The following is a 15292-nucleotide window of genomic DNA, read 5'->3' as shown; positions in this document are numbered from 1 at the left end:
GGACGGAGACAGCGGGAAAGATCGAACGCTAGAGATGTGATGCAAGAGGATTCAAAGCGCCACTGCGTCACCAGTGCGTCACCAGTGCACAGCTAGCCACCAGGAGGCCCTGTGTTGGTTTTGAAGTACAGTTTGTTAGTCCGTCTCCAGTGAGGATGATGATGGTGGGGGCAGTCACTGATTCTGAATTTATGCAGAGGATGGATGCCAAATTAAAGGGACGACCTGAATAAATGAGACATCAACACAACAAATCCAGATGCTTCCGTACAGGATATGATTCATCATTGTTTTTAGGTTTGTTCGTATTTTAATTACAGTTTGTGAGATTGCATTGTTGTACTCATAGACTGTATATAAGAAGTGGACGTTGTCACCGTAACGTGCTGCCGTTTTAAAGCCTTGAGTGCGACATTTTGGCTGTTGCCATCTTGGTTTTTTGCTACCAAAAGCGGCACAAGAGGTTGGAGCTAATTACAACCAAACGCTGAATAAAACCTTTTTTTAGGCGACCAAAATGTTATAATTAACTTTCATGAACTGAAAACACACTGTGAAAGGGTTAAAGTTGTAAGACAAAAACACAGACAACTCCCAGACCAGTCAACGTCATGGTAGCCACCTGTCAATCACAAGGTAAAGCATACCCTGCTTTATGGTCTATTTGACTCTAAATGGGACCATAATTTACTAAATGAACATCATGCTGTATTGAAGAAGACTTGAAACTAGTGATTGAGACCATAAACTCATGTTTACAATGTTTACTGAGGTAATAAATCAAGTGAGAAGTAGGCTCATTTTCTCATAGACTTCTATACAATCAGACTTCTTTTTGCAACCAGAGGAGTCGCCCCCTGCTGGCTGTTAGAAATAATGCAAGTTTAAAGCACTTCTGCATTGGCTTCACTTTTCAGACCCCGAAATCGCCCACTGGTTATAATTTATTAACCTCAAATGTAACCGTATCCTGACCTCAGGGCAGACAAGCCATCATGTTCAGCTACATGTAACATGGTTTTACCACTACCTTCACATTAAAGTGCCCTCATTGTTAAGCATATAGGAAGGTATGAGTATGACCAGTAGCATAACTCATCAAAATGAGCCCCCGCAGCAAATGAACCAAGCAGAACAGAAAATATTATTTAATGTGGATCCGTCACATCTGGCTGATGCTCCATCCACTTAAAATGGTCAATGATCAGGGCATCCATAGCCTTCACAGTCACAAGATCTCAACTGATAGGAGAGTTCACTTGTAGAATCTCTGCCTATAAGGAGCATTGAAGTTGTGATGCCTGCATGCGGGGAAGCACTTCTTTATGTCGGCTTTTTCCTTTTTAATTTGTCACTTGGCCGCCACCAGCGTGCCCCTCTCTCACCTGTCATAACCTGATGCTTTTATGCACACCATTCGAGTGGGAACAGGCACACAAACATGTCTGACTTGACCCCTCTCTCTTTACAGGAGTTCATCCATGATGTCCTGGCGTGATTCATGCTCGGGCGCCACATTCCTGAACAACACTGTTCATGCAAAGACACATTCCTCCTGCTTTTTTTTTTTTTTTTCAGTGCGGTCCATGTGTGTGTGTGCGCGCGTGTGTTTTGCTGTGGTTTTACTTTTTACTGCTGCACATTACATCCACTGACTCATAAAAGGGTCATTACAGTAAAAAATAAGCCGTGCTCATGTTATGACAAGCTGTTTTGAAGAGGAGCTTCTCTCTTTACTCTTGTATATACTGTGGTGCCAGTGTACCATTTTATGATAATTATGTTCTCCGGGTGTATAGCTGTCAGTGCCCTCGTGTGCGCTCGTGCTTTCTGCGGTTGTTACAGGTCTGTTTGTACACGTCTCCGCTCTTAATTTGGAAGTAAACTCCGCTGCTCTCTATCTCTAGCGGTCCCAGATCGGCGCCTTGGGTCTCACCTCTGGCTCCCGCGACTGGTGTAATTAGCAAAGTTTTTCTTTTGTGTTGCTCTCTTCATTTATGTTTTGTTTTTTTTCCTCCGCGTCTCCTGCAGTATTTGTAGTCTGTCACTGTTAATGAGCGCGTGTGCGAGCGCACAAAGCTGCGAGGAGACATCACACACCCACCGCTCTCTTCGCCGCTTTAACACTCCATTAGATAATTAAGGCGGAGGGGGTGTTTTTGTAACATTTCAGATGAGACATTACCATTAATTAGTGTCAAAAGAAAAGAACTGTTTTGCTCAAGCACTTAAGTACAAAGGGAAACGATCTCTTTACCTTGTCATTGAAGCACTAAATGATCTCTCTCTCTCTCTCTCTCTCTCTCTGTGTTTTTTTTTTTTTCAAAGGCTGTGCGACTGCAAAGAAGAGGCCCGTCCAAGGACAAGAGCTTTTGTCTTGGCATCATGTGATCCGCGCATTCCCCTAGGAGCGCTCTGCAGCGGAAGAGCGAATACACGCTCCCTTGGAAGCATCACGACCACTAGCAACCCGTATCACCACTATCACCACTCCCGACTGCTCTCATCAAAGTCACCTGTTCTTGACTCAACTTGTCTCTTCCGTCTCCACCACCCCCCCCTCCTCTTCATCTTGACGATAAGGAATGGCCGTGCCAGTTTCCAGCCGCCCCAACGCCTCTCGCAAATAAGGCCTTTCAGCTCGTTTCACAATACCACAGAAAGGAAGGATAAAACACTCCACAGTCCTCTTTTATACTGTCTCTTTTTTTTTATCTTTGTTTCCTTAGTAACTCAACCCTCTCAACACACACATTCACTCAACCAGCAGGATTTCTTTTTGTCTTGGTGACATCTACGGAGATTTTTTCTTTTTTACAAACTTCGTCTTTTGGAATATCTACTCATGCAGTGTCCCTATGGGGGATTAAACCAGTACGGGAAGCCACACTGACTCCTCTTTGGCTCTGTTAGATCTTGTTAAGTGAGCTCTGTTTGTGACTGGAGGTGGACTTGAGCCATCATGGCTGGGAAGGGCAACCCAATGCCGGGCCCCCACCTCAACGGCTTCCCCATGCCCACCTACTCCTACTTCTTCCCCCACATGTTGGGGAGCCTGTCGCCTCCGGCCCTGGCAGGACTTCCCATCAGCGGGTACAGCACCCCGTCACCAGCCAGTAAGTAAACTGTGAAACTCGTATTTGTTTACTCTGTACCGGCTCACGTCTCAGATGTGGCTCTGGCTATTGTGCAGGCTGAGTGTCAGGAGGCGGGAACAGGATGGTTTACTTTCCTTTGTGTGTGTGTCCTGGTTTACCTGTGCGGCTGTGGCACACTGTTTCCTGTATAACTCCCCCACTGTGTTTGTGTATGTGTGTATGTGTGTGTGCATTATTCTGCTGGTAAAAGGACACTTTCATCTCATCCTGTTTAGCTCATTCGTATCTGAAGGATGTGTGTGTTGGTAAACAGAGAGCCACGCACACACAACACACGGCCACACACCGACGTCGCCTCCAACGCTGTCCTTAATTTACAAGCCCACACACATCGGCACACACACAAACACACACACACACACACACCCACAATCACACACACAAACATTGAAATGTCAGCGTAGATGACAAGGAAGTGAGGCAGGACAGCCAGAAAGGAGTATTGTTTATTTGGGGAACACAAATTTTGGCGAGCGTTCCTAAAATACATCTTTCTAGCCAACCTTCATGCTACAACGCCTTTTATACGATCCATCAAAAGCTTTGCAAAGTTGCTCAAATTAGATGAAAACTACATTTTCATAAGGAAAGAAAAGCTGTTTTGTTGTGTATTGATTTATACACAAGAGGACCTGTTCAGCCCTGAACAGTGGTGGGAAGAAGTATTCAGATAACAATATAACAATACGCCATTATAAGTCCTGCATTGAGGAGTGTAAGTATTAAAAGTCCTCATTATGTACAGTGTTTGCTCTCAGAATCTTATATTACTGATGCATTAACCTATTTTAATGTTGTAGCTGGTCGAGCTTATTTGAACTCCTTTACATGCTGTTGTGTAGTTTAATCTAAGGCTGCAACTAACGATTAGTGTCTTTGTCGATTAATCGATTCGTTGTTTGGTCTATAAAATGTCTGACAATTGTGAAAAAATTGCGATCAGTGTTTCCAAAAGCCCAAGATGACGTCCTCAAATGTCTTATTTTGTCCACAACCTCAAAGATATTCAGTTTACTGTCAGAGAGGAACCAGAAAGTATTCACATTTAAGAAGCTGGAATCAGAGAATTTTGCTTTTTTATCGCTCTGTTGGGGTTTATTTCAAAATAATGACCCGTTCGCTGTACATTATCCCGCTTATTGCACGGCAACTCTTAAAGGTTGTGGAGTGGAAGTATAAAGTAGAATAAATATAAATAAAAGCGCCTCTATCACCGACTACTAATCAGAAAGTGCTTTGAAATCCAGTGAAATATTCTACAATCCAACATCGACAAACAGATAATCAAACTAAACGGCTGTGGCAGCAGCAGGAATATGAACTAAAGGACTACAGTTGGTGGTGCAGACGTACAGTCAGTGTGTGTGTGTGTGTGTGTGTGTGTGTATTGGTGCGGACAGGCCTGGCAGACCGCGACCTCGCTCTCACAGGTTCATAGGAGGTCAGCGTATTGACTTTCTATCTGCTGGAGTCTGCGTTGGCATGTCAGCGCGGAGGGAAGTGAAGAACAGTTAGTGCCCAGCCCAGTCACTCCCACTTCCCCAATACCAGATACCCCACCTCACTCCCCACCGTCAGATTCCTCTTTTCACACTGTTGCACTGTGTGTGTGTGTGTGTGTGTGTGTGTATGTGTGTGTGTGTGTGTGTGTGTGTGCATGTTTCTGAATATCTGTGTGCGTGTGTGTGCATCAGGGCCACTCTCCCGATGTTTGCCATGCGGGGCTGCGAGGTTCCTTCCCTTTTGCCTGGACAAACATTTCCTGTCTGTAAACACTGGAGAGCCAGGGACACCACAGCTTCCTGACGAACACACACACACACAGAAACATAAACACAATCTTTGCCCTTCATGCTGGCTCACTTTCTCTCACTCACACTCCTCCTTGCATGCAGATAACTGCAGGCATGATTCACACATGCTCGCGCACTCACACAGCGACACATGCGTCTCCTTCTACACACTGTAATACAAACCTCCTCCTCCTCCTATATCCCCCCCCTCTCTGGCAGATCATTTCTCTCTCCCTCGCTCAAACACCTCTTTTTTTCTTTCTTTCTTTCTCACATTTTCACACACACACACACACTCAAGCTAAGCCCTCACAACCCCATTCAATGCAGCGCAGTGACGACAGAGGGGAAGAAAGAGAGTGGGTGCTGAGGGAGGGAGAGGGGAGAGAGAGTCAGTTTGTTTGGAGCTTGAATGAGGAATTTACAGAATGTCAGATTGGAGGCAAGAGCATTAGACTTTCATCATGGCAGAGCTTTCAGTGAAGGCTGAATTCACATGCCTGTGTGTTTACAGTCTGTGTGTGCACTTGTTGTTCCAGTGTTTGTCCTTGTGGATATTGTTGTTATCTAAAAAGCCCTTTTGAAAGCCACGTTTGCTTTCTTTTGCTGTCTCCAAAAACAACTCTATTCAAGTTTCTCACCCAAAAGCTAAATTTTACAAGACTACATAATAACTAGGGCTGTCAATCGATTAGTTAATCGCTATCAATCGCAAATTAAACACACATTTTTTAGCTGTTCAAAATGTACCTTAAAGAGAGATTTGTCACGTATGTAATACTCTTATCAACATGGGAGTGAGCAAATGCTGCTTTATGCAAATGCATGTATATATTTATTATTGGAAGTCAATTAATAACACAAAACAATGAAAAGTATTGTCCAGAAACCCTCACAGGTACTGCATTTACCATAAAATATATGCTCAAATCATAATAAACTGAAGCCCAACAGGCAACAACAGCTGTCAGAGTGTCAGTGTGCTGACTTGACTATGACTCGCCCCAAACTGCATGTGATTATCATAAAGTGGGCATGTCTGTAAAGAGGAGACTCGTGGGTACCCATAGAACCCATTTTCATTCACATATCTTGAGTTCAGAGGTCAAGGGACCCCTTTGAAAATGGCCATGCCAGTTTTTCCTTGCCAAACTTTAGCACAAGTTTGGAGTGTTATTTATCCTCCTTCGCGACGAGGTAGTATGACATGGTTGGTACCAATGGATTCCTTAGGTTTTTATAGTTTGATACCAGTATCTTCTAACTAGCTTTAAAACTGAGCCCAGTACAACCTCTGGAAGATCGATTGTGCTAATGCGTTAAAGTAATTAGTGGCGTTATAACGAATTTGCAATAACGCGTTATCTTTGACCGCCCTAATTTGAACACATCATGGTAACGTTATAATTTACCGTGGCCCAATAATTAGTTTTACCAAATAGAGCTTGAACACATCATAATGTAACTCAATGCAACCTCTGTTAACAGTTAGCTCCGTTATTTAGCCAAGCAGGACTGTGCTTCCCGCCGGCTGCTAACAGCTAACGTTAACTAGCTCTCTTCCCGCCGATTTCAACACAGATGTAGCATCATCGGAGAAAAAATAGGATGCATCCCCTGGCCACATCCATAGTGAGTTTACTGCTTCCTTTACGACGTGACGGCGTTAGTCTCGAGCCCTGATCCCCGGTACCTGCGGTACTGTAAAAAAAACGAGTACCGTCATGTTTTCCGAATTTTGGCATCAACTCGGTACCCAATTATCGGTTCTCGTGACACCCTCAGTTACGTATGGAATGGAGAGGTGTTACATTTACATCCTATCCACCTGATTACACCTTCAATGTGTCTTTAGTACATGAACATCTGTATTTCTTTATTTTTCTTCTATGTGAGCACAGTCCAATCATGTATGATGCAGAACTGCAGATGTTACCGTCATGGAGCCATTTCGGTTTAATGCTGAACTCATTGCCATCAAAAAATCTTCGTTTCTCTCCGGTCTCTGTTCACACTCATCCTCTTCCACCCCTGTTCTCAGAGTTGTCTAGCAGCTCTTCTGCCTTGGCCTCCTTTAGTAAACCACAACAGACCAATTATGCAGACCAAGCAGAGCAGTAGGGTTAATCCACGCCTACAACACACACATACACACACACACACACACACACACTCACTATCTCTCTGTGTGTGTGTGTCTCCAGCTCTAGCCTCCTGGGTTACGTCTTCACATCACATTATCTGAAAATCATCAGGTTAGGTTACGCACCGGAGCAGACCAGTCGCAGATATTGATATAACATTTATAGCCCGCAGCTTTATTAGTTAACTGAATATTATCGCTATGGATTGATCACACTCACGCACGCCCGCAAAACGTGCACGCTGTTGTATTGAACGCAGCCAAAAAAAATCCACATCCAATAGAATGCGCTCATTACACTCGCACATACACGCGCACAACTTTCATTAGCGTTTTTCGATTAAATTCTTTCGTGAATATGGAACTATCTGGCAATAACACCCCATCTATTGATCCCGTTATTATCATTAAAGCCTGCTGCTGTCTGTCACCGGCTCTAACGCCGTGATATTACATTAGCGTGGTGCTATGAGTGATCATAATGAATGGAGCCAGCTTGCTACCTGCTGCCACAGCGGACTAATTGGCTTTTTCCCCACAGAGCGCTCTTGTTTCAGCCGCCACAGTAATTGCTCTGTACAGGAGCGTTAACACACACACGAGCAGCATCTCTTTTGACTTATTAGGGGGGCATTTATGGCATTTATGAATGCACTTTTGGGCCACTAGGAGACATATGAAAGGATATTTGTGTGTGTGTGTGTGTGTGTCACCTATCCCATTAAGCAGCTCGTGGCGGAATGCTCTGACCACGGGTAAATATGGATATGGTAATGTTGGGCAAAGTTTGTGTTTGTGTGTGTGCTGGTGTCTGGACAGACAGGTGGTTCCTCTCTGCCCCGGTGGTCTGCAGGAATCAAGGGGGGCATGTCAGCACACTCCATGGGTGGCAGAAACACACACTTTCACACACACACACACACACACGGCTCGTGCGGTAGGGATAAGCATAATGACGGTGTGCTCCCTTTTTTTGGCGGCGATCCAAAGTGTGTGCGGATACGACCGCAAACACGCGAGCTATCGACTGGAGCACTTTTTTCCATCAGGCGACCAGGTAGCAGCCACTTCAGGAAGAGACACACTCACACTCGGAATCAGTACCTCGGGGGAGCTGGTTGTCATTATTGGAAAGTCATTTGAGGGGTGCCGATACTCTGATGGCGAGGATGCAGGCTTATTAAACGTGGCGTGTAAAACACATCTAGCATAGCGGCACGGCACTCACTCACCCCAGCCTAACGACCTTGTTAATTAACTGCAGAGCGCTGGGAGGCTGAAAAATGAGCACAAGGACCGTCCTATTCTTACATTTTCAAAGGAGGGATTGTCTCTAATGTTACTCTGAGATCCTTGGCCTATCACAGGTAGTTGAAGAGTTTTAGCTTTTGTATTGAATCCAATTAAATATAAGTTGCTTTCAACGAGTTTGATGCCGCGTAAATAACTATTCAGTGACGCAGGCTATTGAACTAATTCTTCTCCTGCTTCTTTTACTGCACATTCAACTATTTCCTTTCACCATGAGCTTTTTCTGACTTAAAGGGATAGTTCAGGTGTTTTGAAGGCGGGTTGTATGAGGCACTTATGCATAGTCAGTGTATTACCTACAGTAGATGATGGTCAGCACGCCCCCAGTTTGGAGAAGCAGACATGAGTTACTGGAACGGATCCAAAGCAGTGTACTGCTGTGGACGGGCTGGCAGCAAAATGTATTTTAGACACCTAAAAGAAATACCTAAAAAAAAATCAATGTCAGTTTAATTGTACGCTATATTTAGAATATTTTCGGCAGTTTACCTTGCCGTCAGACAGCAATTTCCGACGGGGAACTAAAGCTATTGTGTCCATCTATGCTCTCGCCAAAGCCACCAGACTCCACAGAAAATAACTATAATTTTACCTCGCAGAACACGGGGGTTGCTGGTCAACCGCTGCCTCAATCGGTTAGTTTGTTTGTGCTATTGTGTGACTGTGGTGAATCCGAACTAGCCCTTTAAAACACCAAAGTCATACAATAAAACAAACTAACTAACCGATCAAGGCAGCGGTAAACCAGCAACTCTTGTGTTCTGTGAGATAAAATTACTCTTTTTTTCAATGGAGTCTGGTTGCTTGGGCAAAATCATTGGTAACAGCTTCAGTTGCCCGTTGGAAACATAGACTGTACAGCTGTCTGACGGCAAGGTAAACTGGAGAAAATATAGCATGCACTTAACCAGATATTGATTTTTTTTAAGGTTGGCCTTTCTCTTAGGTGGCTAAAATACGTTTTTCTGCGGTGGAATCAACCAACACAAGTGTAACTCTGAGGGATACTGAGCTGAGGCAGGATAACACACTCCGTCTTGTGTATTGGGTATTAAAATAATAATGCACAACTGAGCGGCTAATAATAATCCACTGTGAATATTATACCAGACTAAACTAGATGTATCTTTAATACTGTCCTCAGATCTGACAACATCGGTCCACAATGATTCACCAATGTCTATAGGTGGACTGTGTGTGTGTTTGTGTTTGGGAATTTGCTGATTGGGAGTGGCCTCCTTGGTGATTTAATTGTGGATCAAAGTGTGTATTTGGGTGTTGTTCATTAGGACAGCGGGAACATCGCCTAAGAAAGCAAGTCTTCTGAGAAAAGGGAAAAGATGAGAGAGACAAACAGAGAATCAGAGAGGGATAGAAACGCAGAGATGCATGCCTTCTGTGCAGATGTGACAGAAGTGGGAGCCCCAGGCACACACATATAGACACACACACACACACACACATACACACACTGGCTTTGGCAGCACTCGTGTCTCGTGCCAGCATCATGTGCCAAAACACGAGCAAGCTTAGCCAAAAGGGGCTCCCACAAGAAAACCCATCACCCTCTCCTCTGGCCCTTCTGGCCTTCCCTCATATATCCATTCTTCCTCCTTCCTGGCTTCTCTTGTTCTCTCCTTCTCCTTCCCTCCCTCCATCACTACTTTCTCCGTTCGTCCTCTGATCCATCCTTCCCCGTCCGCTCATCTTTCTTTCGTCATACAGTATGCCTGATCATCCCCCCCCCCACACTCCTTACTCACACCTCTCCCTTCTTCTCTATTATCCTCCTTTCTTCCCACCCTCCCTTTCTCCACCTTAGGACTTGACAGAGCTATCATTACCCTGCCACCTATTTACTCGCAGCCTGTTATTTTCCATTTGGTTTGAGGGGACTTGGGGCCAAATCCCTGCCCAGAATACTTGATCCTAGCCACAGGATTTATCCCCCGAGTGGCTTGGCGAGTGTGGTCCGCTCCTCTCTCTCTATCTATCTCTCTCTCTCTCTTTCTCTCTCTCTCTCATGCTCTCTCATTCTGTCTTTCTTTCTATAGGTTTCTTTTCCTGCCACGGCCGCTTATGCAAATACAGGCCCTCCTTTTCAAAAGAGCTGTCTACCCATAATCCGATGGATGGCTCCATTTTCAGCACCACACACACACATAAACACACACACACACACACACACGCAGAAATGCATCACATACTCTATTAGGAATACAAGGACACATGCTATCTCTCATAAACATTCACACCAACTGGCACATGCATGCACACATGCGTGCAGACACACACAAACTGACATACGAGCGCAGAGAGAGAAAGCCCTCCTCTGCAGCGGTCGGCGAGCGCTTTAAGCTGTAGTCGGGCCATAACAACTTCAAAACCAGCAGGCTGTCGCCAGCAGCCATGCAGCACTCAGCTGGGTAAACACTGGCATAATCTAAATCTCTCTCTGTGATGTGCCAGCGCAAGTATCTTTATTTCTGCTCTCTTCAAAGGCGCCGCGAGGAAGTCAAGACAAGGGTAAAGCGATAAGAACGGCCCCCTTTTTTTCTCCTCCCTATCCTTTCCTTCAACCCACTCTCACTCTGACCCCCTTTTCTCCTTCCTTTTATCTCTTGTCCCCTCCCCACACACACACACACACATATATATCTCTATCTTCTTATGCCCTTTTTCAGTACCCATTGCGTACAGCCATAATTCACACTGCCGCATACATTCAAATGTCAATGACTCTCTCACAGGCATCACTCCTCTATTGTCCTTTGATAAGCGGCAGGAATGACGGCATCTGTAAAATATAGGGCAGTTACCTAATGGAGGAGACGAGGGAAGGAAAGGAGGAAAGGTTTTTTCCGAGAGTCTGTCCCAACACCGCTCAGAGAGAGTGATTGAATTATCAAGCAGAGCTTTGCTTGTTGTCCGAAGGGGGTTTCAGAGGGGAAAGCCCTCTTTCTCGGCGGCTAATGCGCTTTTTCAGCCCGGCACAATGGCTAGCTGTGTTGCGCAAAAGAGGGCTAAGAGAGCTCTGTTCGGCCACAGCTTATGGGGCCACCAGCTCTCTCTTGGCACCTCTGTAAGGGGCCCCTGGCCACACTTAACCTCGAGCCAGCCTGTCTGCTAGCATTAGGACATCACGTCTCCTCAGAGTGGAAAGATACAGGCGTTAGCTCATTACAGGGGCTAAGTGTACCACGGGCTAACTAATGTAATGATAATCGTTGGCATTCCAGAGATTTGTGGACACCCAGCGTTAATGCCGTGGCCGCCCTCGGAGTCCGTTAGGTGCCGTCAGATGTCATACTAGCTTGTTGGGATGGAGGCTAAATGACGTTCCAAGGTTGGGCTAAATTTTGGCGAGGAAAAACTGGCATGGCCATTTTCAAAGTGGTCCCATGACCTCTGACCTCAAGATATGTGACTGAAAATGGATTCTATGGGTACCCACGAGTCTCTCCTTCACAGACATGCCCACTTTATGACAATCACATGCAGTTTTTTTTGCATGCAGTATAAATGTGTTATTTTTCGCCTATTCTAAAATGGTGTGTTTGAATATTTCTGCATACTGGGGTCCCTAAACAGTCTTGTAATTACATAAATTGTGTATGACTGTAAAGATGAGACTCTTGTGGATCCAATGAGCCCAACTGTATTCATGTGTGATGATGTTAGTAGTACCATAGTAGCCATTTCATATAGTGAGACCATTTTTTTTAAACTTGACCTCGCTGTATAAAATGACCTGTGGTGAGCTCTAGGATAATCACAGCCTCATGACACTTTACAGCCACAAACTAGAGACCTAGGGCATTCAGAGGATGGATGGCTGGTTTTTTGATACCAAAAGCACAGCATGGCTTTTTCTATGGTGTTCCTTGAGGTCTTGGTGTCTTAGTGTGGTATTTTGGTGGGACTATTGATCATTTTGATCAATGAGTGGATGGAAAAAATGGTTCAATTTAGCACCAAATCTGTGTAACAAATGGTATCAACCCAAAGATTGCTGCAACAACTTATGAGACATACATAATAGAACATGGGAATGACCATCATATACTTCTATCATAATGTTCTAAGCCCTTATTCACGTTTACAACTGATTTTAAATAGTCCATTCATTCATTCATGTTTATTTCTGATTAATGAATAGAACAACTCGACCCGCAGTGCTGAGCTGCATCTCAAATTAATCGTCAGGTTCCCAGCTTTCATATGATGTACACCACTTCTATGTGACATCTTCTGTTGACCTGCTATCTCCCACTAAAGAAACCCTGTACTCCCCTAAAATAGAGGAAAAACTGGTCTATTGTGGGTTTGAGGGTTAAAGCTTTTTCATTTATTTTCTTTGTGAATGAAGAGTCTTTGTTATTGTACCTTTTTACCCAGCCTAGTCGTCTGGCTTCTTTTTTTAGTGAAGTATTGTACCGAGGTGAATACTGGTGTCTTGAACACTGTTGGAGTGCTGACACCATCATGACTGATCACTGGAAAATGGGAAACCTTAACCCTCTCAACGCAAATAAAATGTCCTCAATAGAAATGGTTTCCATTCAATAAAAAAAGCGATTTAGTAGTCATCTCAAACAACCTTCATTTTCAGTAAACGTAGAGGTCGAATCAGCATCTCTTTCTATTTCCTCCCTGTGAATCGAGACTCATCGAGGGTGCAGTGGAAATCCTCAATGACGGCTTTGATAGCATTTTGAGTGGAAAATGCAAGAAGATTAACTTAATTAACAAAATTTGAATGAAAAATTAAACTGAAGCCCCATCTGGGGCTCAAACAGTAACGCTTAGCAACAGGAAAAGTGTTTCCCACACTCACAAAATACACTATAAACTACAAAGCTTTCCGTCCGGATATGGATTCTAACTATGGGAGAACCAACGAGCGTGCCAAAAAGCAGTCGATATTTTGGACCATAATAATTAGAAACACTAGCATATGCGCTCCAGACGGGATTAAAATCACTAATCAGCGCATGCATTATTAAAATCAACGAACCTCCATTACATAAATAAATTCCATCTGAATAGTGTTTCCTGTGTGAATGCGGCGCGGCACGAAGCACAGATGTGGGGCGTAAATTCTTCAATCATTCAAGGTAATTCTGGTCCGGTGGAATCAGAGTATTTTAGAAATGAAGTTTGTTCTTATAATATGTTAGGTATACATTAGTGCTATATGCCGTCTGTGTTACTGGGAATTTAGTATTTAGTGAGCTGAATGGCTTTGACATAACATCTGATATAATGAGTAATCATCTTTTTTTCCATTTCACTTATGTGAGTCAAGCTCTTTCCTTTTTATGAAATTCATAATTCATATGTGGCTGCATTTGCTTCTTTTCATTTTTCAATCCTCCTCATCTCTCTGATCTCTCTTTTCACTCCGTGATCTCTCTCTTCCTTCTTTTCATCAGGGACAAACAGCTGTTCAGCAGTTAACCTGAGCACCGTTTTCCTCAACCCCTCTCATTCATCCTCACTCTTTCTGCCACTCACACACACACACACACACACACACACACATATCTGTGCTGCTTTTATCATCGTGTCCTCAGTCTTTCTCCATTTCACAGAGACATCCTGTACTCACACACTAGGCGGACGGAGAGAACGTGATTAGGGACACAGCTTTTGCCCTCCATTTGAAATGGCCTTCTAAACAACTGGTGTGCATTATGCCTTGATTAGTCCCCTAATTTAATCCGTCTCATGGTACAAACAGATGTTCCCACACAACGGCCACTTAAATCGTGTGCCAGGAACGTGGCGGACATTTTTTGTATTTTTTTTTAATACCCTCACTGTCGTAATGTGAACTATTTAACAAAAAAGGGAAGTGACACACAACAACAGGGCGTCTCTGAGAGAGGTTGCATGGATTATGTCTTAATTAATCTCTGCCTTTAACCCAGCGTTGTGTCAGATGGATTACAAAGTGTGGGATTTTCAGTGTTGCTGTTGGTGGTTGTGCAACTGGTCGGATCCGGTGGAGTTACTGAGGAATTTTCTTCAGACATTGACTGATCTTCTACTGCCGAGATAAAATCTAAGGTCTCAAGCTGGGGACACACCAACCCGACATCAGAGAACTATTTGCGTCACCTCACGTCACCTTTGTTTTGGCCGACAAGTTGCACTCGAATACACCGCAAAGACTACAGCCGACGGCCAGTTAGCACGGACGTTCTGGGACTGCGGATATACAAGCCGCTGTAATACATACATGAAACAAAGTGCCGTTTGCCGACCGTTTTTCGCACCACTCACTCACCACTTCATTCCAGATGTCGTTGTGAAAATATCCGTGTATTGGAATGATCAGATGAGATGAAGATGAAAAATAAAAAGAGCCCTCTGTGTTTTTCCTCTTGATTTTACTTGTTTGCTTGCTTTCCTCACCTCCGTTTCTGTTCTCGTGCACTGATTCGTTTACGCTGAACAGCCAATCAGAGTGATTTCTCTCACCGACGGGCTCCGCTGCGGCCGACAGACGCTCACCGACGGCCCCAAACTGTCCGATGGCTGACTATCAGCTTGGTGTATCATGGGCTTAACCCAGCGTTGTGTCAGATGGATCACACCGTGTGGGATTTTCAGTGTTGCTGTTGATGGTTGTGCAACTGGTCGGATCCGGTGGAGTCACTGAGGAATTCCACAGACATTGACTGATCTCCTACTGCCGAGATAAAATCTAAGGTCTTAGGCTGGAGCACACACACACACACACTTGCCTGTAACAAAACATTTCCTTTGTCTCTTAACTCAGACAGACTTGAGCACAAACAGGAACACGAGATTGTCCAAATTCAAATTGTGGCAGACCTCACAAATAGAACGTGGTTTTACGGATCTTGTCATCTTCGCTG

The 15292-nt window shown here is 44.3% G+C and overlaps 1 protein-coding gene across 11 annotated transcripts in view; it reads left to right on the top strand.

Moving 5' to 3' along the window:
• The window catches only part of raraa (retinoic acid receptor, alpha a), a 171184-nt gene that overhangs the window by 77965 nt on the left and 77927 nt on the right, over positions 1 to 15292 (top strand). For 10 of the 11 annotated variants that reach the window (XM_074620977.1, XM_074620976.1, XM_074620973.1 and 7 more), the window contains one exon: positions 2329 to 3116. The exons of the other annotated variant lie outside the window; for it this stretch is intronic. In XM_074620977.1, the coding sequence (XP_074477078.1) occupies positions 2963 to 3116 (154 nt within the window). In that variant the 5' untranslated portion in view covers positions 2329 to 2962. The remainder of the gene's footprint in view (positions 1 to 2328; positions 3117 to 15292) is intronic. 11 annotated transcript variants of the gene reach the window in all.

Source organism: Sebastes fasciatus, chromosome 20, assembly GCF_043250625.1.
Source record: "Sebastes fasciatus isolate fSebFas1 chromosome 20, fSebFas1.pri, whole genome shotgun sequence".
Classification (NCBI taxonomy): Eukaryota; Metazoa; Chordata; class Actinopteri; order Perciformes; family Sebastidae; genus Sebastes; species Sebastes fasciatus.
This window is presented reverse-complemented; position numbering and strand designations above follow the sequence as displayed.